This window comes from Vicugna pacos, chromosome 11, assembly GCF_048564905.1.
Source record: "Vicugna pacos chromosome 11, VicPac4, whole genome shotgun sequence".
In the NCBI taxonomy this organism is placed as follows: Eukaryota; Metazoa; Chordata; class Mammalia; order Artiodactyla; family Camelidae; genus Vicugna; species Vicugna pacos.
The window spans coordinates 75,442,509-75,468,136 of NC_132997.1; the positions used below are offsets into that span (position 1 = coordinate 75,442,509).

Here is a 25,628-nt window from a genome sequence, read left to right on the forward strand (position 1 = left end):
TGCCATATCTGTCTGAGCGTAGAAACCTGAGCACCACATAGAGAAATCTAACCATTTCTGGAGCAGCTGACTAGAGAACTCCATGTCATCCAACAAGCACGCTCAGCTCAAAAGGGAAATTAGACATGTTTCCCTGAAAAGCACTCAGCAAAGCCTTGCTAGCAATTCTCCACCCTCTTGTGGCCCTGAGGGCTCCACCAGAAACTCAGGGCCAGAAGGCAGCATCTGAGGCCATACAGATGCCACAGCGCATCATAAATTGCAAGCCTGTGAATAACACAGTTACTTCCCTGCCTCCTTCTCCTAGCCATCCATATATTCTGAGGCCATGTGCTATCATGGCTATTGTTACTATTTGAGAGAGTTATCACTCAGACGCAAGAAATCAAAAGGAATATCTCAGTTCTTTCTGGTAGTACTTTCAATTCTCTTTCCTGAGACCCTGGAAAGGAACTTTTCCTCAGACAGAAACAATCTTCAATCAGTACTTCATAAACAAAGAACTCTTCCACTGGAAAGGGGGGTGGTATTTTGTCAGGAAGACCCTATCCCTGCCCTACCCCAGCCTAGTCTTGCCAGGCGGATATGTGTCCAGACAGAGGCTCTATCTTGCCCTGATGGTAAAAGAGGACTGAGTCCCTGCAGGACTGGGTGAGAGACAGAGGGAGGATACCAGGACTACCACTTAGCAGCAGAACGATGCTCATGAAAGAAGACAAAGAGGAAGGAGAGGAGGAAGACACTGGGGGTGGGGGGGAGGACGAGGAAAAGGGAGAGGAACATAATGAGGTGAAGGAGAGGAGAAAAGGAGATGAGGATGGGGAGGCAGCTTGGTTCTTGTATGTATGGTTTTATCTTTTTTTTCTCCAGTACTGCTCAGCAATGCAGGAGCAAGAACATGGGAAATGGAGCATGGGGGTGATCACAGAATGGAAATGGTTTGCTGGGCAGGACCAAAACATAAATGGGGATTGGAGGGAATGTAACATTTACTGAGTACCTACTTAGTACCAGCCATTCTTATGCATTTATTTTATATAATTCTCAAAATTGCTTTGCTTGGTGAGGTGAATATTATTGATCCCATTATACAGATTACTAACTTCCTTATTGGCTAGGGAAGCAGTATTTCTAGACAGCCCCAAAAGCCCATTTTTAATGGGGTCATGCCACGTCTCCCAGCAGCACTCCCTCTAATTTTGGAGCCCATGGATTTCTCTATCTTTTCTCCTCTCCTTTCTCCAGCCAAGGAAAATCTCTTGAATCTAGGGGGGTAGCTCCACTCTCCTCACTATTTCTAGCCCTGCCCAGGATTCCCCCTTTAAAATTCAACAGCCAGAAAGGCTTGTGCATTCTCCTCTCCATCCTGCCATGAGCCACCCCTGAGTCAATAAATATGCAACCAGCTACCTGCTTGAATGGAGAGGTGGAAAATAGAAAAGTCCAGGGAGAATGAAAACGTATTAGTATCCAAAATACTATCCCTGCCACATATGCATTCTAAGCTGTGGAGCCCTGATGGTAAATTTAGAAGAAAGATGACCCAAAAATTAAGAGAGGGAGATGAAATTTTGCCCTCCTCCCCCAGGATATTTTAAAAATTAGAAAATGTAGTCAAACTTAGATACAAGTGTTATACACACACACACACACACACACACATACACATTTGTATATATATAAATTTACACAGGCTTTATGCCTTCAAAATGATTTCAAAGAGCTCTGAAGTATAAAACTGTCTTTATTTATATATAAAAATAACCATATGAAAATAACACAACATTAACAGTGCTTTTTCATTAAAATGTTTTTTCAGCTTCCTGTGTGTATAATTTCACATAATCCTCAAAATAGCTCTGGTAGGTAGATATTCCTAATTCATAGTGAAGGTGGCTAAGTCTCATAAAGGTTATATGACTTGTTCAAATTCATAGAGATAGTGCAGACTAAACTCAGGTTCTCTGATTCCAAACCCTATGCTGCCTCCAAGCTATTTTCACTGAGGCCAAGAAGTACAGTACAACTCTTAAGATGCAGAAAATAAGCTGAATTTTCCCCTTGAGAAAATACTACTACCCTGTTTTTCAGAAAAAGCAAAAAGGCCCGAGCACCTTCTTTGCTTATTGGCATCACAGACTTCAGCATTTCAGTGCTATTTGTAAAACAATGTGCTGGAGCAGGTGTCCAAAGGTGACTGACTTAGGGCTTCTGTTACAAGACAACCAAGAAGACAGACAAAGACAATTAGCTATCAGAGTCTGTGTGCTACACTACTGGCACAAACTGCTGTGGGAAAGAAGTCAAGGAAATAGCTAGCTCTACCTTCCATGATATTAGAAGAGGATAAACACTGAGTAAAGATTCATATTGCACTTGATGTTGAAACTGGCATTGAAAGAAGAGTAGGATTTTGCCATGAAGAGCAGGTCAGGCAAAGGAATAGCTTAAGCCAAGCAAGGAGGAGGCAAGGTGAATGTTTTCTCATGCATCCATGATATCTGGATGTAAGGGGACAAGTAAGGGAGTGGTAGGAAGTCAGACTGGTCAGGTGCTAGCCTGTGATGCTAACATATCTGGCCTTTATCCCTTAACACCTTAGTACAAGTCCAGGTCTTATTTATCTTTGTATGACTAGTACTCAATGCAGTATTATAAAATACATCTAGCTCCTCCTGCATGTTGGATTTATTGTGTTTAAGCAAGTGAGGAAGTGTCAAGATCAGACTTCAGTATTAGGAAGATCACTCTTGCTACGGTAAAGGTGAAAGGTACTAGTGTGGAGAAACTGGCAGGAGATGACTGCAGAATGATGGGAGGCTTTGAAATGTCAGAATGAAAAAAAGCCACAACTGAAAAAACACTGTTGGAGAGCTCAAGAGGACTGGTGGATGACTTTAAGTGGGGGAAAGGGTGTAAGAGAGAACCCCGAAGCTTTAATGGCAGTAATGCAATTGCCCGAGATGGGTAATCCAGGGACAGACTTTTGATGCTGATGTTGGTGAATATATTCCAATCCTGAAAAATGTCTCGAAGAACTTGAAGTAAATTGTCATTGATGATAACAACTATGCAGTCACAAGAAAATTCAGAGAAAAAAAATCATCAATGACTTGTTTGGCTAAAAGGCTCTGGACAGCCATTTAAAAACACATCTAATTTGGTGTCTTAGAAGTTGGGAACTTGTCCTTCATGAAACTGTAATCTGGAGATCTGGTGAAATGGATATCCTCATATGCATTGGGTGGTTTGTTCTGCTACAGATTGATAATTAAAACTTTAAATAACCTTCCATTATCAAGAGTTATCTTATAAAAAGAATGAGAAAACTAGAGTTAGGAACATGTAAAGTAATGCTAATGTTTACTTCCCACACCTCTGCCCCACCCTCAAAGAAAATCTATAATTAAATATGAAACATACTGAACCCATATATAGAATATTATATAGTTTACAGAGAAATATTTTTAATTGAATATAGGAAAAGACCTACCATGATCCTGGATAAGAAAATCAGCTATTCTTCCTAAACTAATTTACAGTTTAGTGAAATTCTAATTAAAAAAAATGTCAGCAGATATTTTTGAAACTTTACAAAATCACTCTAACATTCTGACAGAAGCCAAGAATGTTCTGAAAAAATTGGAATAATGAAGGGACATTTATTTGATCTACATACATTGAAATATACCATAAAACGTGCAGTTATTAAAACATTCCTTAGGAATTAGTAAGGAGATTTTAGGAATTAGTAAAGAAATAAAGAATTAGTAAAGAGATCTATGGAACAAAAGAGATTTTTAAAACTTATATATAAGAATTTATTACATGGAAGAGAATTTAGTATATGAAAAACTGAAGCATGTTTTTACGGGTGCTATGTGATTTGTGGCTATCTGGGAAAAAAATTAAAGTCAGATCCTTACCTATATAAGAAATCAAAACAGTAAAATGTAATTTAGTTTCACTATAATATTTAAAAATATTTCAATCACAATTTAATGTGTTAAGACAAATGATATTATTATCTTAACTTTAGAAGTATATTTAAGCAGTAGAAAAGTTGTTTTAGCTAACTGAGGAAGAAACATTATCAAATATGTGTTCACATAAAAGTTGCTGTGCACTACATTCTTCCTTTTTCCCTCAGCAAAATGATAAGAACAACTTCAAGCATATGGAAGTATTTCTACATTTATTCTGAGGAGGAAAAATCTAATTCACAAATAATGTCAAACAAAATATGCACTTCCAAATACTAGCAGGATGACTTAATATATCCCTGTTTTTTGAGAAGTATATAAAACTCACCTAAAATGGGGCAAATGTTCTGTTTACAGAAGTCTTTAAATGATTTAAAAAACCAGAAAAATAAAAAAACAAGGACAAAAATAACACTTACAGGAAACTTATTAAACAAAACTTCAAGGAATAGATATTATAGGCAATGAATTTGGTGAATTTTCCCCACCTGCATGCTCTCTCCCTGAAAATTAGGGCTCTCTGAATCTATCATGTATCTATATAATTTCCTTACTCTGTTTTTATATCTATATTGGCACTGGGGAGAAAAAAAAGTTCAAAAAGAGCATAATTTTCTTTGTTCAAATCTAACATTGACGGATTCTTCTGCTCTCTGCTCCCTAGTTCTGCCTGTTTCTCAGAAACTGGCCCAAACCACATAAATGAATAACTTCAACACAGCTGCAGAATGCTCAGCAACAGTAATATTAGAGGTGGAATAACATGCACACAGACTAGTGCTGTCAGAAGTGAAATACCATTGGGAAAGTGAAAGCCTGTTTAGGGTCAGGTATTATCCAAGGATTTTCAACCATCTACTTCCATTCTAATCCCTAGATTTAGCTCTGTGAACTAACAAGTAAAAGATGACCCAGGATGTGAATAACAACAAGAAGGGAAGATCTTGGTTTTCCAAGATTGGATGTCTCCATACCTGACTCATGAAGACAGAAATCCTGGATGATTATTTCAGAGAGTAGGAGGTGTCTACCCTCATGCTGACATCCAGTCATGCAAAAAAGAGTAAGAGAGGGAAGGGGCAGAGACTGGTACCTAAGGAAATTGGCTGGTGCCAGGAAGACCTTTCAGTATTGGGGGATCTTTCCCGTTGGAGCAAATCTGCTGCTATGGAAAAGAACAAAATATCCCCTTTCATTGTGAGAGTTCCTTTCCTCCCTCAAGGGACCCCAAATCTGGGAGAATTTCTTTCCTTTGTTATCCACCTGCACATATGACGTATCTGAAATATTGTTGAGCCTTCTCTCCCAGGGCATATCACAGCTCTCTCTCATAATAAGGCACATCTTTATTCATGGTCTTTGGGGTTTGATTTCTACTTCTGGACGGCAGAGTGCAACCCTAAAAACTGGTTTCCGAATTTTGCTCCCAGGAAAGAGGATAAATTCTTCATGAGGAAATGGATGTCTAATGACTGTAAACTTCAGTAAGGGTGGGGCAGCCTGATTCTTCTTTACTTTGTCCACAAAGAGAATCGTCAGTTATGTAACTGACATGATTAAGATATGACAGCCATTTTACGCAAAAGCTAGGAAAAACTTGTGAAGTAACTATTCACTTTGAGTTATAGCAAACCAGGCACCTTCCACTTGGTCCAAAGCCACTTACATTTCCATGGCTAATTCTATATTAAGCCACAGAACAAATGAAATATTGATTTCTTTCTCTCCCTACCATCTCTCTTCTCTTTTTCTGTTTCTCTTTCCATCCCTCCAAGCCTTCCTCCCTCTCTCCCTCCCTCCTTTCCTTTCCTCTCCCCACCCCTATTTTTATATATAATATTACATTGGCAGTAGGCTGATAAACAGCATTGCTATATAGTCATTGACTTTAGTGGCTAGTGCAGCTCTCTATTTAGGTTTCCCTTCTAGTTTACAATTCCCTTAATTTGATAGATTTATAGAGCTTTTAATATACGGGGACTTGAGACGGAAGAGACTCTCCAATGAATCCCTCTTGCCAATAAAAGTTAAATCCATGAGGTTTAATTTACAGATGATTTTAATAAAGAAAGGAAAAAATAAGCTAGCTACCATTTACTGATTGACAGGCACTTGATAATCAGTTTATATAATGTACAACCCTATAAGGTTGGTATTATCACTTTCATTTTATAGACGAAGAAACTGTGCTTAAGATCATCCAAGTAATAAGTTGCAGAGCTGCAATTCAAGTCCAGTTCTGACTTTAAAGCCCTCAAGTTAATCATGCAGAGATGGCAAAGTTGTGATATGTATAGTGCTGCACCCTTTTTCTAAGACTATTGTAGACATTGGTAATATATCTCAAAACCCTCTCACTAACCTCATAATTGGCCTAAGAATCTTCTCAAGACAAGGTGCCAGGCACTATTACCTGGAATTGGCCCCCAAGTTAAAGCCTATTTACTGAGAATGGAGGGGTGTGGTTGGGAGGAGGAAAGCTATAGGAAAATGTCTGGAATAAAATGGAGGCAGATGTGAGACAGTAATAGGAAGAAATAGGTTTGCTTGCTTAGAATAAAGACAAATGGCAGGGGGATGAGTGATGATGAAAGATGTTGAAACAGGTCGGAAGGCTATGGCTGGAGTTGGAAGGTGCTGTTTAGGGGAATATTATGATAGACATATCTTGACAATCTAAAATGCTGCTGAGGAAGTCATAAAGACTTGGATTGAGGCAAAGAAGGCTATAACTGACCTGATGTGATTTGCACTGGCTGTGGGGACTGGTGGGAAGAAAGGAAAATGCATCAAGATGTCATGATAAATTTCACATACGAAAACAAACTTTCCAAAAGCTCAAGCCCAGGTATGAAGCTGAACCTATGAGAGTGAATACTGTGGAACTAAGATGGAGAGGATTATATGTCTTTTCCAGTATTCTAGACTATGTGGCTTCATTCCAAGATGAAGATTCAGGAAAACAGCACCATGCCGTAGAAAGAGCATGGACCCAGGAATCAGACAGATACGTGATTTAAGACCTGGCTCCACAACATATTAGCCATGTGAACTTGAGTAAGTTGTTTAACCTCCCTGAACCATTTCAAATGGAGACAATCTACTTCCCAAAGGCATTGTGGAGATGAACAAAATAACATACATGAAGGAACAAAGGTACTGCCAGGCACACTGCTGGCACTCAATAAATGTGAGCTTGGTAAATAATTTAGCATTTATGCACTTCTATTCCTTAATCTGTAAAATGAGATAATAACACCTGCTCTGCATATATTACAGGACAGTAGTTCTCACACTTTGGGGTGCAAAGAAACCCTACAGTCCCTGCTCCAAATGCCAATTTTTAGGTTCCATCTTCACACATTCTGGTTCTGTAAGTCTGAGCTACAGCCTAAGAATCATGCTGCATTTTTAAGAAGCTCGCCAGGTGTTTCCAATGCAGGGGACCATGGACCATACCTTTCACAGATTTTGATCTTGGTAGCACCTGTTAGCATTCTTGGAGAAAAAAGGAGGGGTCTAAGTGAAAGTAGAATAGGGAAGGGAGAAAAGCAATGGAAAAAAAGAAAGTAAGGAAGAATATTTCCAAAGACCATATGTGCCAAGTCTAAATCTATGTCCCAGGACTCCAGCCTCCTTCTCCAGTATTCTTTCTAACCCTCATCTGTCTTCTCGGACCATAGAAGAAGAGAGAAATATCCTTTATCATAATGGCAATAACTGATAACCTGGGGCTTGGGTCAGGAATTAGGCTGTTTCTTTAATCAGAAAAGAATTCAAGGGAAAAAAATAAAAATAAAAGAAAGTGAGTTTAGAAGTAAGTAGTTGTTAACACAACTCAGCCAGGGAGCAGACCGTTGCAGTAGCCAGTGCTTCCTTGTTAATGAGCACTGAACAGCTGCTGGGGAGGCTTTGTCTGTCTCTAGAGGTAGAGATGGAAACTTCCTTCTAGTGAACTAAGAGGAATAAATTGTTCTCTCCTCCTATAGTTTGATTAAGTCATATAATTCTTTCACAGTTGAAATAACACAGAACAATTATTAGGGGTAACATTGTAATAATTTCTCTGTGCACCAAATTGTCCCCAGCTGTGCATCTTCCCTCTCCAAACAAGAACGTAGTGTAAGCAGGTTTGTAGGCAGGAACTGTGATCACCCTCATTGTAATGACATGTTACTCTAGCTAATCTTTCTAGTTCTCATCCTCATTCAATTCTCTGAACTGCTTAGAAGACTACATTGAGTCATATGCAAAGAATTAATTAGAAAATAACACTTTTCATCTTTTGAAATACACTTGTTCTTCTTAACAATAGTGGCTGACATTTCTTTACGTGTCAACTATGCCAGGAACTATGCTAAGCAGTTTAAATTCATTATCTCATTTAATTTCACAACAAGCCTAAGAAGTAGATAATTTCATTAGCTGCATTTTACCAATGGGGAGACCTGGGTTTTAGAGAGATTCAATAATTCCTCGAGTGACGTAGCTAGAAGCTGATCTGTGTCTAATCTAGTTCCAAGTGCATGCTCTTTACCATCGTCCTATTTTCCCCTCAATTCTACTATATTGACTCACGACAGTAGAAAACAGAAAGCTATTGTTTTAATATGTCTTTATGAAAGAAAGGATCCATGAAGTCAAAAATGCCCAGGGCCCACAAAAGCCATAATGGGAGCCTGTGTATACACTGTGAACTTTCCCTTACCCACCCATACTGCCTTCACTGCTATCTATATTTTGAGTACAAGTGGGGTCTATAAATCAGCATTAGGCACTTAGTAGCTAAGTACTGGTAATTAGACACAACTAAAGATAAAAATTCTGGATATAAAAAAGCAATATTTCTGTTTCTGGTTTGTAGACCATTGAGCATACATCATGTGGTCTGCTGTGATGGAAAAGACCATCATTTGCTTCCTAATTCTCTTCTGGTTTTATCTTCTTTACTCAAATTAGAATGCTTTCCATAGCTCTCTGGGCCACCATGGAGCTAAAGGCCCTGTCTCACTTTCTGTTCTAACACAGGTTCAGGTTAGAATATTCCACTAGTAACTCTGTAGAATGTTAGGATAACTTTCATTCTGCATTCAACAAATCTGAGCACCCACTATGTACTAGGCTTTTTGCCAGCCCTGCATATACATTAGTAAATAAAAAAGACATACTTCCTGCTCTTATGGAGTTTATAATCTATAGCCAATAAATAAACAATAAATATGCAGTTATAAATTGTGATAAATGCCACAAAGAGAACTAACAGAATGTGTTGCTAGGCTAACAGAATCACTTAGCTAGGCTTTTCAAGAAAAGGACTCTGATGGATGAGGAGAAACCAGCCATGTGGAAAGCTGAGAGAATACTCTAGGTAGAAAGAAGAACATATGTGTAACCACCTCCCCTTTCCCCCCACCAAAAGAGAAACTTAGCACATATCAGGCTAGTGAGGCCTGAGTGAAGTAAGAAAAGGGGAAATCTGGAGAAGATAAGAATGAAGAGTCGGGGGAAAAAAAAAGAATGAAGAGTCAGGCAGCAGCCAGATTGTTCATTGTAGAGCCTTGTCAGGTGTGGTAAGAAGATTAAATTTTATTCTCAGAACAATGCAAGGTCACTAAACAGTCTTTAGCAAGTGACTGACATCATGTGAATCATGTTTGTAAAAGATTTTCTGGCAACTGAGTGGCAAATAAATTGGAGAGGACAAGAATGGAAGAAAATAGACCAGCAGTGGGGCTACTGAAGTGGTCCAGGTTCTGAGTTCTCCAAATTGTAATCCTTTTGTTAATGTCTGCTCTATGGCCATCCCTCATCTAGAGCAGGGCTCATATTCCAAGTCAGTGTGGTCCAAACATGTTAGAGGAACACCAGTTGCTCAAGACAGTCTCTGAAAGTAAGACTTGTCAAATTTTTAAAACTGTGTGCTAAGACACCTGCACCCCAATGTTCACAGCAGCACTATTTACAATAGCCAAGACATGGAAACAACCTAAATGTCCATTGACAGATGACTGGATAAAGAAGTTGTGGTATATTTATACAACGGAATACTACTCAGCCATAAAAAATAATAAAATAATGCCATTTGCAGCAACATGGATGGCCCTGGAGACTGTCATTCTAAGTGAAGCAAGCCAGAAAGAAAGAAAAATACCATATGATATCACTCATATGTGGAATGTAAAAAACAAAGACAAATGAACTTATTTATAAAACAGAAACAGACTCACAGACATAGAAGACAAACTTATGGTTACCAGAGGGGGAAGGGGGTCAGAAGGGATAAACTGGGAGTTCAAGATTTGCAGATACTGACTGGTATATATAAAATACATAAACAAGTTTATACTGTATAGCACAGGGAACTATATTTAATATCTTGTAGCTTATGGTGAAAAAATATGAATGAATATATGTATATTCATGTATGACTGAAGCATTGTGCTGTACACCAGAAATTGACACAACATTGTAAACTGACTATACTTCAATTTAAAAAAAGTAAAAAAAAAAGTAAAATTGTGTACTAAATCCCCTTCTTGAAGACTCAGAATGTAAACTAATGTAATAAAGATGCTGAGAAGTGTCTTAGTACATTTGTTATCCCAGTATTTCTCAAACTTACTTGAAAATGGAAACTTTTTTTTTCCCCTAACCACATAATGTTAATATCCTGCAGAACTGATATTTTCCAAAATACTTTTAAGGAAATGGCTCCATAAGTCATTCTAACCAAGGGTTAACTCCATATGCATGGTATAAGGGGCTCCTCTTCTCAACATCTCAATTTATTACTTCAACGGCTTAGACTAGACAGTATTTTCTAACTCCATACATATTATATGAGGATATAAACTTTTCTAAGTCATATTTCTTCTTTTCATTTCTACAACCTATTTTCTGTCAAGTGTCTCCTTACTTGTACACTGTAAAGGTTGATAAAGTTTTCATTCTTTTCTGTAACCATAATTTTCTTCCTTGCTTCTGGATCTGGATCTCCTATGAGACAGCTATTGGGGATCCTGAACTGATCCTTTGTATCAGTAAGGTTTCATCTCAGTTTTTTTGTCTCTGTCTAAAGCTCTGTGTAGAGCTTTTCTTGATTTCCAAGAGATTTCCTTGATTTTATCTTCCAGTTTTTTATTGGACTCTTTCCTTTAACAGCTTTTTGGAGGTAAAATTTAATACCATATAATCCACCCATTTAAGTGTACCATTCAATAGTTTTTATTATATTTACAAAGTTGTGCAACCATCAACATAATCTAATTCTAGATATATTTAATTTCAAAAAGAAACCTTATACCCATGAGCAGTCACATTCCATTTCTTACAATCTCCACCAGTCTAGGCAACCCAATCTACTTTTTGTTTCTATACATTTGCCTATATTTCATAAAAAGGAAATCATACAATGTGTGCTCTTTTGTGACTGGCTTTTTTCAGTTAGCATAATGTTTTCAAGGTTCATCCATGGTGTGACATGAATTGGTACTTCATTTCTTTTTATTTTCAAGTAATATTCCATTGTATGGATATACCACATTTTATTTATCCATTCATCAGTTGATGGACATTTGGATTGTTTCTACTTTTTGGCTGTTATGAGTGATGTCATTATAAATAACTGTGTACAAGTTTTTGCATGGACATATGTTTTCATTTCTCTTGGGTATATACCTAGAAGCTGTTACATGGTAACAACTTTTTGAGTAATTACCAGGCTGTTTTCCAAAGTAGTTGCACCATATTACATTCCCACTCACATATTATATTCTCACATTCTCTCCAATATTTGTTTTTGTATGTCTTTTTGACTGTAGCCATACTAGTGGATGTGAAGTGGTATCCCACTGTGATTTTGATCTGCATATTCCTAAGGACTAATGATTTGAACATCTCTTCATGTACTTATCAGTCATTTGTATATCTTCTTTGGAGAAATGTCTATTCAGATACCTTCTGCTCATCTTTAAACAGGTTGTCATATTATTGTTGAGTTGTGAGATTTTTTTCTACATATATTCTAGATATAAATCCCTTATCCGTTATATGATTCGCAAATATTTTCTCCTATTCTGTGTTCTGTTCACATTCTTTTTTATTTTTTATTTTTAAAATTTTTTGTAGGGGGAGGTAATTGGGGATTGTTTTTATTTTAATGGAAGTACCAGGGATTGAACCCAGGACTTGCATGCTAAGCACGCATGCTACCACTGAGCTATCCCCTCCTGCTTTGTTCACATTCTTGATGATGTTATTTGATGCACAGAAGTTCTTAATTTTGGTGAGGTCCAATAAAGCAGTTTTCTTTTATCACTTATGCTTTTAGTGTTGCATCTAAGAGATCATTGCCTAACATTTATCAGACTTAATTTCAGCAATTATATATTTAGTTGCAAAAAATATCTTTTTATTCTAATTGTAACTTTGTCTCACAGAAATGTGTTTTTACTGTATGAGTACAATATTTTACTGTATCTTTATAAGGATACTAATTACAGCATTTTATTTTGCAAGTTCTGATCCTGAATTATAATTCTTGGGTCAATTTTAAAATTAATTTGTCTTTAATATTACTGGTTTCCTTCTTATGTCTTATGATCTCTGGCTATCTATACATATTTAAAAATTGGGGACTAAATAGATTTTTCTAGGTAGTTCTCAACTGTTGAATACATGAGCTTTTTAGATAAGTCTCTCCTTTTCCTGGGATCTCTACTTTGTGGGCAGAGCTTGTTGACCAACACAGGTCACTTAGAGAGGGGAGGGCACAGACAGACTTTGGGCTACAGTATCCCATAGTGCTTCACTCAGCCTTTTACTATGCAGAAGCAACTCCATCTTAGCAATACTAGCTTACCTCCAGGCTATCCCTGCAGGTTTTTTGGTGAAGGCTCCTAATTTTTGGTTTGGCATTTACTTGGAAATAACAGACTGAGCTGTTTTTGCTCTGCATAGCATGGTAGGGGACTTAAAAATGATGGAGGGGGAGAGTTGAGTTTTGAGTAGTGCCTCTACAGATAGGCGTTCATATTAACCCCTTGGCTTGGTCATACTTTCTCACCCCACCCGCTCTTGACTCTAAGCCTAACCTGCAGCCTAGGCAGGTTCTCTGTCTTGTCCTAGTGTCCATGTTCTCTGGGTTGCTGCTTCCTCACTCTGCTTAATCTGTCAACAGGTTTTCATCTGCTTCTTGTCTTACAGAAATATGTCAAAAGTGTCTCATATATTGGTGATCCCTCTTTTGTGTGTTTCTTATTACAGATTTGTTCTTTATCAATTTTTAATAGCAGTTGGGATGGTGGTTCCAGGAGGAAATGGTGTTTGTGCTCAGATCACTATCCTTGAACACAACCAATTGGTTGTGAAGCACAACCAATATAGTTTAAAGCTATAAAGCACCCAATACACACTCTATATAGTTTAAAACAACATCTTTTGTTGCTCCAGAGATACTATTTCCCGAGTATGAATATGTGTTGATTTTGGTGTAACTTCCTTTTGAAAACTTCCCTTTTCTATACGTGGATGGCTCTTGAAAGAGAGATGCTAACTGTTTAAAAGATGGAAGTCATCCTTTATTAATTCTTCTGGTCTCTCACCCTCACCTTGCTGAAATATCCATCAACAAATCATGTCTACCCTAATTTCTCTCCATATCCTCTGCCATTACCTTAACCCAATTCAACACACCTCGTAATCAAAAAGCCTCTTTTCTGAGCTCTTTGGATTCCTTACTTTTGCACCTTGAGATCTATTTGGCACACAATATGGAGTAGACTCTGGTACATATTGCTGCTCCCTATTTAAAAAATCCTGTAATAGCTTTCCATTGCTCATAGAATAAAATACACAACCTCTTTACCATAGTATACATGGTCCAGTAATGATACGGTCCTTTCCTGTCTATGCGTTCTCATCTGATACCATTCTCATTTTGCTCACTACACTGCCTATCCTTCTATTCGCCAAATATCTTAACCTTGTTTCTGATTCAGGACATTGACAAACATGACCTAGAATCTCTGTCTAGAAGTTTTTTTCACTTCACCCTTTGAGCAATTGGCTCCTTCTCATTCTTTTGTCCTTAGCTAAAATAAATTGTTCTTCAGATAAGTCTTCTCTGATCATCTTGTCCAAACAGATCCCCCCAACTCCAGGCATCCTGATCTTTTCCTCACCAAATTGCACACAATTTATAATAATTTTTTAAAAATTTACTGTGGCTCTCTCTTGCTAAGCTCCAAAAGGGTAAGAATTACTTCGGCTTTATTCATCAATATATACCTCCTATATACATCAGTATATACACTTAAGCTAGTATCAAACACAAAATAGGTGTTCAATATCCATTTATTGAGAGAGAATTTGGTGCTCATCTCACTATGGTTTAAAAGCCTCAGTAAACATGCTTTCAATGAATAGCTGCTCTTCTTGACACTGCCACATCACCCAAAAATAGATTAGGTCCTTACTTTATAGTAGAAATAGCAATAAACTACAAATAAGTTAAAAGAGACTGACATTAAAACATTTTTAAAAGGCTAGATGAAAATGAAATAGTAACTTTATCCAAACTGTGTAAGGAAAGAAATAGAAAAGACTAGTAACAGTAAAGTAGATAAGGACAATTACAATGAAAATTAGCTTTTGAAACAATAAAAACAGGCTTCAAAGTAATAAGAAAAGCAATAGGTTAAGATAAAATTGTCATTACATAGATAATGCATAAAAGTTTACAGAAGAAAAACAGGAAACCGATAAAACCCTAAAGAACACTTCTTCATGCCTTTAGATAAAAATCAATGACTGGGAATAGTCAGTTCCTGAACGAGGAAATGAAAGTAATAAAACAAGCATTTTATTAACTACTTCCCATATTCCCGGCAATAGGCTAGTCCCTGAAGATTCAAAAATGAAGATTCTATCTCTGTTAGTTGATATCCTAACTGGAAGATAGTTCTGTTTAATTCTGTAACTACCTAAGTAGTTTTAAGCTTTTTTAAGCTTGAAAATTAGTTTGGCTCCATAAAACTAAAGCTACTCGTTTTGATTTATATAAATCACAATAATTTATTTAAATCACTATTTATACAATGATTTACATTGCTTCACAATCACATTTATGCATACCATTTCAGGTCAGATGAATTTACAGCCAATTGTTGAATAAGATCGTATTCATTCAATAAGCATTTATAAGACATCTTTAGTACTCCTAGATTCTGAAGGCTCCAGGATCAATAGAACATAGACTGGGTCCTGATCCTTGTCTGCAGTCTATTAGGGGAGGTAGATATGTAAGTGAATAAGTTATCAATTTGATAAGTACTATAGCAGAAAAATAAGCGAAGTACCATATAAGGTCAGAGAAGGTGATAAGAAATCCTGCCTGAAGATGTCAGAGATGATCTACTGGAAACAAGAAAAATGAGGGGAGAGGGTAGTATTCCAAAAAAAGGACACAAAATAAAAAGTCACAAAGGTTAAAAAATATATGGCATCTTCTAAAATGGACATATACTCTGATGTACTAAGGGCAAGTTGTACAAGGGATTGTAGCTACTGACTAGCTGAAAAGCAGTCAGGCACTGGACCCTAAAAACCTGAGGTGCAGGTGAAAGGGTTAGATTTCCAGCAAGAATAACTTGACCACATGTTGCATTTTTAAAAAACTACTCAGAAATCTATATGGAGAAATTAGAGTCTAAGACTAGATACAGAGAAATCGTTTAGGAGGAAAAACGATAAGGTTTAAAACAAAAATGAAAGGAAGATGGGATATGAGTGATACTAAGAAGCCAGAAATAACAGAATTTAATAACTAACTAATGGAGTTTGTGAACAAAGGAGAGGAATGAATCTAAAATGGCCTCCTGGTCTGTGACTCAGGCAAAATGCTTATTGTATCATTAACCAAATATGAGATAAAGGAGACAGTATAAGGATTTGGAAAATGTTTGGTTCTTTTCACAGTTAACAGGATTCAAATATAAACACGCATGAATCACAATCAATCTTGCATTAATTAAAATATAGTACATTAATAAAAATAATACTCATTGCTGTGGGATATCAGGGGAAAAGATACACACTAATACATTGCTGCCCTGCAACCCTTGAAACTGTTCTGAAAAGAAATTTGGCAACAAATACAAGAGCCATAAAAATTATCATATACTTTGACCCAGAAACCTAACTTTTTGGAATATAGCCCAAGGATGTAATTCAAAAGAAATAAAAAACCTATTTGTATAAAGATGTTTATAGCTGTGCTATATATTACAGACAAAAACTGGAAACAGACCAAATGCCCAACAGTGGGGAAATGCTTAGGCAGACTTTGGTACACTAACGCAATAGAATATTTTATTGCTATTAAGAATGACAAATATGAGAACTATGTAGAAATAAGGAAAACACAACATAAAAGCAATGAGCAAAAAATGCAGAAATCAAAATGATGCATATACAATGATTATAACCATGTAAAATTATATATGTATAACCAGGAGGATTGGAAAAACTACAAAGCTGATTATTTAGAGCGCTGACATTTTTGTTAGTGGTGGTTGAGTCGCTAGGAATGTTTATGTGTTTCAAGTTATATTTCACAGTGCATTTAGTACATATACATTAAGAAAGATAAATCTATTTTTTTTCTGGCACATTAAGAAAAAAATGTTCATCAGTACCTTTCCTTGCCTTATATTATTTTCTCCAGCCTCTTGAACCCTATTAGTTTTTGGATGTATGAGGAAGTGGACCCCACCACTTGCCACCACGCCACTCAGTCACATGCTCATTTCTTTTGCCTGTATCTTACTATTGTGTCCAAGTTCTTGACTTACTCATAACAAACCAGCAACTATGTACTCACATTTACACCATGTACACAATCTGGGATGCCCTAACCACACCTTATGTTCTGGGTAGAAGTGTCTCCTCAGTATGATTTTTTAATCTCTGACATAGAAAAATATTTGTTTCTTACTTTCTGTTACACTGGTGGAATTGTCCTTCCATTTAATGAAGACCAGTTCCTCTGGATTCCACTTCATCTAGCCTTAAAGGACTTCTCACTTTGGTTATATCCTTCATCTCCTCTATCATCCAGTTCTTCTCCTGGATAAGTCTTGTTAACATATAAACCTGTTCTGCTGTCTCTCACATTAAATTAAAGAGGGAAAATGACATCGCCTTCCTTGACCCCACATCTCCCTTCAATTTTCTACTCTCCTTGACAGTAAAAATTCTCCTAAGAGTTGTTCTCCACTTTATTGTTTCTGATTTCTCACCTCCTCATTCACTCTTCAAACTATTGTGATCTGACTTTTGCTCCCATCACTCCCCTGAACTGTATTTCTTAAGATCACCAACAACCTGCGTGTCGCCAAATTCAATGGTACTTTTCTGTCTTCCTGTTACTTGACCTTCTGGTCTCTTAGCAGCATTCTCTCTGTTCTTGGTCTCTATACCTCAGTCTCTCCCTTTCCTCTTACCTCTGTGGCCATCAGTCTTTCCTCACATTTCTAAATATGAGAGTTCCTCTGGGCTCTCTCCTAAGCCTCTGTTTCTTCTCTTTCCATGTTCTAACTGATCTCCTCCATGTTTGGCCTTATATCCCATTTGCCTGCTAATGACCACCAAAATTAATATCTCTACCAGAGACCTTGAACCCATGACTCATACTTAATGGTATACTTGACATCTCCTTTTAAACTCAAGCATAATAAACATAACACGAAAACTAAAGTCATGATTTTTTTCCCCAGAACCAGTTATTTCCCCGGTGTTCCCTTCTTTGTAAATGATAATTCCATCCACCCAGTTATTTACGCATCTCTGTGTCACATCACCACAGATTTACCCAATATATTAAGTCCTACAGTTTCTACCTCAAACAGTTTATTCCACTGCCACTACCCTAGTCATCCTTTGTACAACTACAGTAGCCTTCTCACTGACTTCCCTGCCTCTTCTCCCAATCCATTTTCCACAGAGCAGACATAGCATACTTTTTGTATAACAAGTCAAATTATTTCTCTCCCAAGCTTAAAAACATTCAATGTCTTTCCCACTGCACTTAGAAGAAATTCTAAGCCTTTCACTATACCTGTAAGCACCTATATAATATGACTCCAAATTATTTCTCCAGCTATACATTTCTTTAGCCAACCTGGCCCTCTTTTCATTCTAGGGCCTTTGCACATTTTATTTCTTCGAAGAACACTGTTCCTGTTCACTTCTCATTTTGTCTAGTTGACACCTGCTCATCATTTAAATTATACTTTATTTACTTATTTATTTTTAATGAATCTTTTTTAAATTGAAGTATAGGTAATTTAATATATTATATTAGTTTCAGGTGTAAGATAGTGATTCAGTATATTTATAGATTATACTCCATTTAAATTTATTAGTGACTATGGGCTCTGTGATATACAATATATCCTTGTTTTATTTAGCTTATTTATTTTATACTTTGTAGTTTGTACCTGTTAATCTCAGACTTCTGTCTTGCCTCTCCCCCCTTCCTTCTCCCCATCGGTAACCACTATTTGTCCTCTATATCTGTGAGTCTGTTTCTGTTTTGTTATATTTATTTGTGTGTTTATTTTTTAGATTCAGCATATAAGTAATAACATACAGCATTTGTCTCTCTCTGTCTGGTTTATTTTCCTAAGCATAATACCCTCCAGTTCTACCCATGTTGTTGCAAATGTCAAAATTTCATTCTTTTTAATGGATGATTAATATTCAACTCCACATCTTTATCCATTCACCTGTTGATAGACACTTAGGTTGCTTCCATATCTTAGCTATCATAAATAATGCTGCTACGCTAAATGTCCATTGACAGATTAATGAATATATATTTTATATATATACATATATATAGTGTATAATCTTAAAATAATGAGACAAATAAACTTATTTACAAAACAAAAACAGACTCACAGACGTAGAAAACAAACTTATGTTTACATTGGGGGGCGGGGAAGGAAGGGGGATAAACTGGGAGTTTGTAGATACTGACTACTATATATAAAATAGATAAAACAATAAGGTCCTACTGTATAGCACAGGGAATTCTATTCAATACACTGTAATAGACTATAATGAAAAAGAATATGAAAAGGAATAGATATATGTATAACTGAATCACTATGCTGTGCACCAGAAATTAACACAACATTGTAAACCAACTATACTCCAACTAAAAAAGAAAGATAATGTGAAAAAAAGAATGCTGCTATGAATACTGGGGTGCATGTATCTTTTCAAATTAGTCTTTTTATTTTCTTTGGATATATGCCCATGAGTGGGATGGTAGTTTTATTTTTGGTTTTTTGAGGAACTTCTTTTTTGGGGTGGGGGTAATTAGGTTTTGTTTTTTTTTTTAATTTACTTTTAGTGGAGGTACTGGGGATTAAAGCCAGGACCTCATGCATGCTAGGCAGGCACTCTACCACTGAGCTATACCCTCCTCCCAAGGAACTTCTATACTGTTTTCCAAAGTGGCTGCATTAATTTACATTCCCAGAGTCTACTAAGGTTCTTTTTTTCTCTACATCCTCACCAATATTTGTTATTTGTGGTCTTTTGATGATAACCATTCTGACAGGTGTGAGGTGATATCTCATTATGGTTTTGAGTTGCATTTCTCTGATGATCAGCAATACTGATCATCTTTGCACGTGCTTGACCCTCTTATGTGTTTCTTTAGGGAACACTTCCATGACATCCTAACTTAGTCAAATCCCAGCCCTTATAGTCATTCATAACACCATGTACCTCTTCTTGGTATTGTGTTAATCTTAAGATAAGTTGATTAATGTCTGTGTCTCCCCTACCATATTGTATACTCCATGAAGGCAGAGATAGTTCTATTTTTGTTTATTACTATATTCTCGATTCCTAACATAGTACCTGAAATATAGCAACTACTCAAGAAATATTTACAGAATGAATGTATGATTGATATAAGGTCATGCTACTAAGAAGACATCTGTCAGTCCCATGAAAATACATTAACCAAATCATTAAAAGGAAAGGTATAATCTAAAAGAATAACTACGTGGACTTGAGTGATAGTTATTGGCTTTGCTTGATTATGTATTATGAACTATGAAAATGTTCTACACATGTAATTGTTTCGTCTTGTTTTGTGGGGGGAGGTAATTAGGTTTATTTATTTATTTAATGGAGGTACTAGGCATGCACTCTACTACTGAGCTATACCCTCCCTCCTACACATGTGATTCTTATCTCCTAATTGTAACGTGTAAAATAAAACCAACCTTTCCTCCACCACTACCCCCCACCCCACCCTGCCAACAGTAATTTCGAAGTTCAGGAAATGTATGCAAAGGGAAGCCCAGAGCTGCATTTGTGGGTAAGGGTCAAGGTCAGAAAATTGTTCTGCAGGAAAAAAAGGTATGCTCCCACTGAGAGAGGACAGAAAAAAGAAGGGTGGGAAAAGGATAGGAGTTAAAGTGGGGCTTGGAGATTCTTTGTAAAGAGGAAAATGCCTAAAATTAAATTTCAAGTTGTTAATCTTGTGACAATGTAAGTCATTCCACCTTCCTAAACCAATAATTTCTGCTATATTAGCTCAAGACTAAGCTAAAAAAGGAAAGAGAGAGAGTTAAAAGAGCCAGTAAGTCACAAGGGCCATCTAGGAGGTTGGTCAGAGGTTTCTTTTTCCTAGAATATATCTGTTTATACTCATATGGCATTGATCTAACCTCACTTGGGCTATATACTTCACTGGAAAACATCTTACTTGTCTTTGAATGTATAGGAATAACCATACCCATCCCAAAATATGACAAGATGCTGCATAAAAGGTGTGCTTTGGTGCATTCTCTATGTGCTAGATGAATTCCTGACTCTCCCATCTTCCTTGTTCCCACCCTTCCTGCTCTAGTTACATCTCCATTTTGTGCCTTGGATTCAATATATATCTTCATTCTTCCTCATGCTATTTCCTCAGACATTCCCTTCAACCCTGCATAAATGGACCCAACCTGCATAGATGTTCCACTTATTTAATCTGGGCCTGGCCCACCAGCAGGACTGGGGCAAAGAGCATTTAACATAGTGCCCCAACCACAACCAATGCTTAAAAATGATTATTAGATTCAGTCAAAATTAAATATATCACTGATAGCAATTCCCTAGAGTACCTACTAATAAATTTATCTGTTAAGTTGTGCTTTAATGTACAAGTATTTTTAGCATTTCTCAATTTTTTAACCCAGCTCCACTGGACAGGATTTTGTCAAGCTTTACTTTCCATAAGAAGTCACAAGAATAAGTAGATAATATTTTGCCTTTTTAAAAATATTAAATGTTGCTATTCAATGCTGGAATATTTAATGTGCTTTTTAAAACACATTTAAATCATCCCTTCCAACCTGTTCTGGAGATTGTGATATCCCTCCCGAATCCCACCAACTTCTGCTGACTGTGAAAGGCCCAGAGAGATGAGAAGTTCTTCCACTGTTTGATGGAGAACCCCTGATTTACGATGGGAAATGTCACTGTGAAAAAATTTCTCTGTCCCTCTTAAGACCAGAATTAACAAGGAAGAATACAAATACATTAATTCATTCCATTTAATGAACAGTGTTATAAAAACTGCTAAATAATCTGACCTACCCATCTAGGAGGGCGATGACGTTCTTCCTGGGCCGCCCAATATTGGGGCCATACAAACTGGCTCTGGAGTAAATCCGGATGGGCTGCAACAGGCTCTTCAGCTGGATGTAATCCTTTCCCAACTGGCTGCCATTTACTGCCCGGCCATGCATGGTCCGATAGTTATTTGGCTCTAGATTAAAAGCAGATATGCAAGTCAGAGTTGAGAAGGGTGAGGTTCTGTCAACCCCTTTCTGTCCACAGATCTCTCTGCCTTTTTCTTAGCAATGTGAATAAAATAAACAAAAAGAGGATGCAAAGTAGCTTAACTTGAGAAACCATCCCAACAAAAAAAAGTCAAGTACCATTCTACCATTGTTTTTATTTTCAAACCAACTTTCACAAAAAAATCACCTAATCAGCAGTAGAGAGACCATACTGATTTTCAGGTCATACTTTATAATAAATATAAAGTACTGGGTTGAATAGTGTCCCCCAAAATTCATGTCAAGATGGAACTTCAGGAATGTGACCTTATTTGGAAACAGGGTCTTTGAAGATGTAATTATTTAAGATGAGGTCATATTGGACTTAGTGCTCTACATCCAATGACTGGTGTTTTTATAGAGAAAGAAGAGGGAGATTCAAGTACATAGACACACAGAGAGAAAGGCCATGTGTTGATGGAGGCAAAGATGGAAAAGATGCTTCTATGCCAAGGCTTCATGGTAGCTATTAGAAGCTAAAGAGAGGCATGGAATAGATTCTCTCTCAGAGCCTCCAGAAGAAATCAACCCTGGCAATGCTTTGATTTCAGACTTCCTGAACTATAAGGGAACAAATTTCTGTTGTTTTATACCATGAAGCTTGTGGTAATTTATCATGACAAGCCTATGAAATTAATACAAACATTAAGAAAGGAAAGCTTCCTAAAGATGGTCATTATACCAAAAAGTCAGAAAATCAATGAAAGCAAAAATTGGTTCTTTGAAAATATCAACAAAATTGACATAACCTTTGGCTAGACTGACCAAGATAAAAAGAGAGAAGTCACAGATTACCAAAATTAGGAATGAAAGAGGAAACACCACTAAGAACTTCACAATGATTAAAAGGATAAGGGACTACTATGAATATCTTTATGCCAATACTTTACACAATTTAGGTGAAATGAAAAAAATTTTCAATAAAGACACAAATTACTAAAACCAACTCAAAAAAAAATAGAAAATCTGACGAGGCCTATCATAACAAAAACACTTAATGAGTCATTAAAATTGTTTCAACAAAGAAAGCCCAGACTCATATGGATTAACTGATGGATTCTATCAAGTATTTAAGGAAGAAATAATACATGATTTTTCACAAAATCTTCCAGAAAATGAAGGAAGAGTGAACAATTCCCAACTTATTTTATAAAGCCAATATTTCCCTGATACAAAGTCAAAGACATCACAAGAAAACTACAGATAAATACCCCTCATAAAAATAGATTTAAAAATATCCAACAAAATACAAATTGAATCCAGCAATATGTAAAAATTATTATAATATGATGACCAAGTGGGATTTATACCAGGAATGCAAGGCTGATTTAATATCAAAAGCCAACTAATGCAAAATACCATACTAACAGATTAAAAGACCAAAACCACATTATCACCTCAATAGATGAAAAAAAAAACAAAAAACAGACTCTTTGACAAAAATTCAACACTCACTCCTGATACATACTCAACAAACTATGAGTAGAAGGGAAATTCCTCAATCTGATAAATAGTATCTGAGGAAAACCTACATACTTACTGGTGAAAGAATGAACGCTTAAGGGTAAAGCATACTTAATTGAAATACAAAATGTTTCTCCCCTAAGATTAGGAACAAGGCAAAGATGTGTGCTCTCACCCTTATATTTAACATTTGCATTAGAGGTTCTAACTTGTGCAATCAGGCAAGGAAAAGAAACAAAAGGCATCTGAATTGGAAGGGGAAAAAAGTAAAATTGTCTTTATTCTCAGGCAATATATTCTGTACACAGAAAATCCTAAAGAATTCACACATATAGGGAAAAATATATAAGATCTAAAAGTCAAATTCAGCAAGATAAAAGATCAATATATAAAATCAATTATATTTCTAAATACTAGCAATGCACAATACAAAAATGAAATTAAGAAAATAATTCCATTCACAATTATATCAAAAAGAATAAAATACTTAAAGTTAACAAAATAAGTGTTAAACTTGTACACTGAAAACTGTAGAACATTGCTGAGAGAAATTAAAAATTAAGTAAATGGGGACATAATCTATGTTCATGGATAGGAAGATGCAGTATTATTGGGATGGCAATTCTCCCTAACTGTTCTATAGAGTCATGCTCTCTATTAAAATTCCATCAGGCTTTACTGAGGAAATTAATAAGCTGACCCTAAAGCTTACATGGAAATGCAAACACCTAGAATAGCCAAAATAATTTTGAAAAGAAGAACAGAGTTGAAGGACTTACACTTCCCAATTTTCATTATAAAACTATTGTGAGCAAGACACTGTAGTCCTAGTACAGTAGTCCAAGGACAGACATTCAGAACAGTGGAAGAGAATTGAGCCCACAAATAAACCTATTTATGGTCGACTGATTTTTGACAAAAGTGTCAAAAGAATTCAGTAGGGAAAAGATGGGCTTTTAAATAAACAGTGCTAGGACAACTTGATAGCCACATGCAATAAGATGAATTTAGATTCTTGCTTCATGTCATACTCAAAAATTAACTCCTAATGGATCTTATCCCAAATGTAAGAGCAAAAACTATAAAGCTTTTAGAATAAAATATAGGAAAAACACTTCACGATCTTGGGTTAGGCAAAGATGTGATACCCAAAGCACAATACACAAAATAAAACATTGATAAATTGAACTTTATCAAAATTCAAAACCTCTACATCTCAAAAGATGCCATAAAGAAAACGATAAAATAAGCTATACACTGGGAGAAAATATTTGCAAATCATATGTTTGGTAAAGATCCTGCATCCAGAATATATTTAAAACTCTTACTACTGAATAATATGGTAACCGAATTAAAAGGACAAAAGATTTGAGGAAACATTTCACCAAAGAAGATGTAATGGCTGATAAGCACATGAAAAGATGCTCAATATCACTTGTCATTAGGGAAGTGCTAATTAAAACCATATTAAGAAACTACTTCAAATCCAATAAAATGGCTGTAATCAAAAAGATAGACATTAACAAGTATTTCCAAAGATGCAGAAAAACTGTAATCTTCATACATTGCAGGGGAAAATATTAAATGGTAAAGTGACTTCGGAAAATAGTTTGGTAGTTTGTTAAAAAAAAAAACATGAATTTATCTTACAAACTAGCAACTCCACTCCCCTCCCAGGTATCTTCCTAAGAGAAATGAAAGCATATATCTACACAAAGACTTGATGTGAATATTTATAGCAGCATTATTTATCATAGTCAAAAAAGTAGAAACCATCCAAATTGTTTCTGTCATCTGGTGAATGGAAAAGCAAAATGTGGTATACACACACACACACACACACACACACGTATCATACATTGGAATACTATTCAGCAATCAAAAGGAATTTACTTTTACATGCTACAACATGGATACACCTCAAAAAGATGCTAAATGAAAGAAGTTAGATGCAAAAGACAACATATTGTGTGATTCCAGTTATATGAAATATCCATAAAAGATGAATCCATAAAGACAAAAAGCAGATTAATGTTCCCTGGGACTGGGAATGGTTACAGAGACCGACTGAAAACTAGCATGACGGATCTTTCTGGAGTTATGGAAATGTTCTAAAATTGAACTGTGGAGGTGGTTGTACAAGTCTATAAATTTACTAAAAAGCACAACGGTATGTGTAGGTGGAAGTCTGTGCAGAAAGAATAGAGATAAAGGTGATGAAGGTGAGAAGCAGGCAAGGAAAAGGAAAGGAGAAAAGTAACCAGGTAAA

At 36.2% G+C, this 25,628-nt stretch overlaps 1 protein-coding gene across 2 annotated transcripts in view; it reads right to left on the reverse strand.

The window, feature by feature from the left end:
* Positions 1-25,628, reverse strand: part of HPSE2 (heparanase 2 (inactive)) — a 569,659-nt gene that overhangs the window by 189,920 nt on the left and 354,111 nt on the right. For both annotated transcript variants that reach the window (XM_006210536.4, XM_015244637.3), the window contains exon 5: positions 21,651-21,822. In XM_006210536.4, the coding sequence (XP_006210598.1) occupies positions 21,651-21,822 (172 nt within the window). The remainder of the gene's footprint in view (positions 1-21,650; positions 21,823-25,628) is intronic.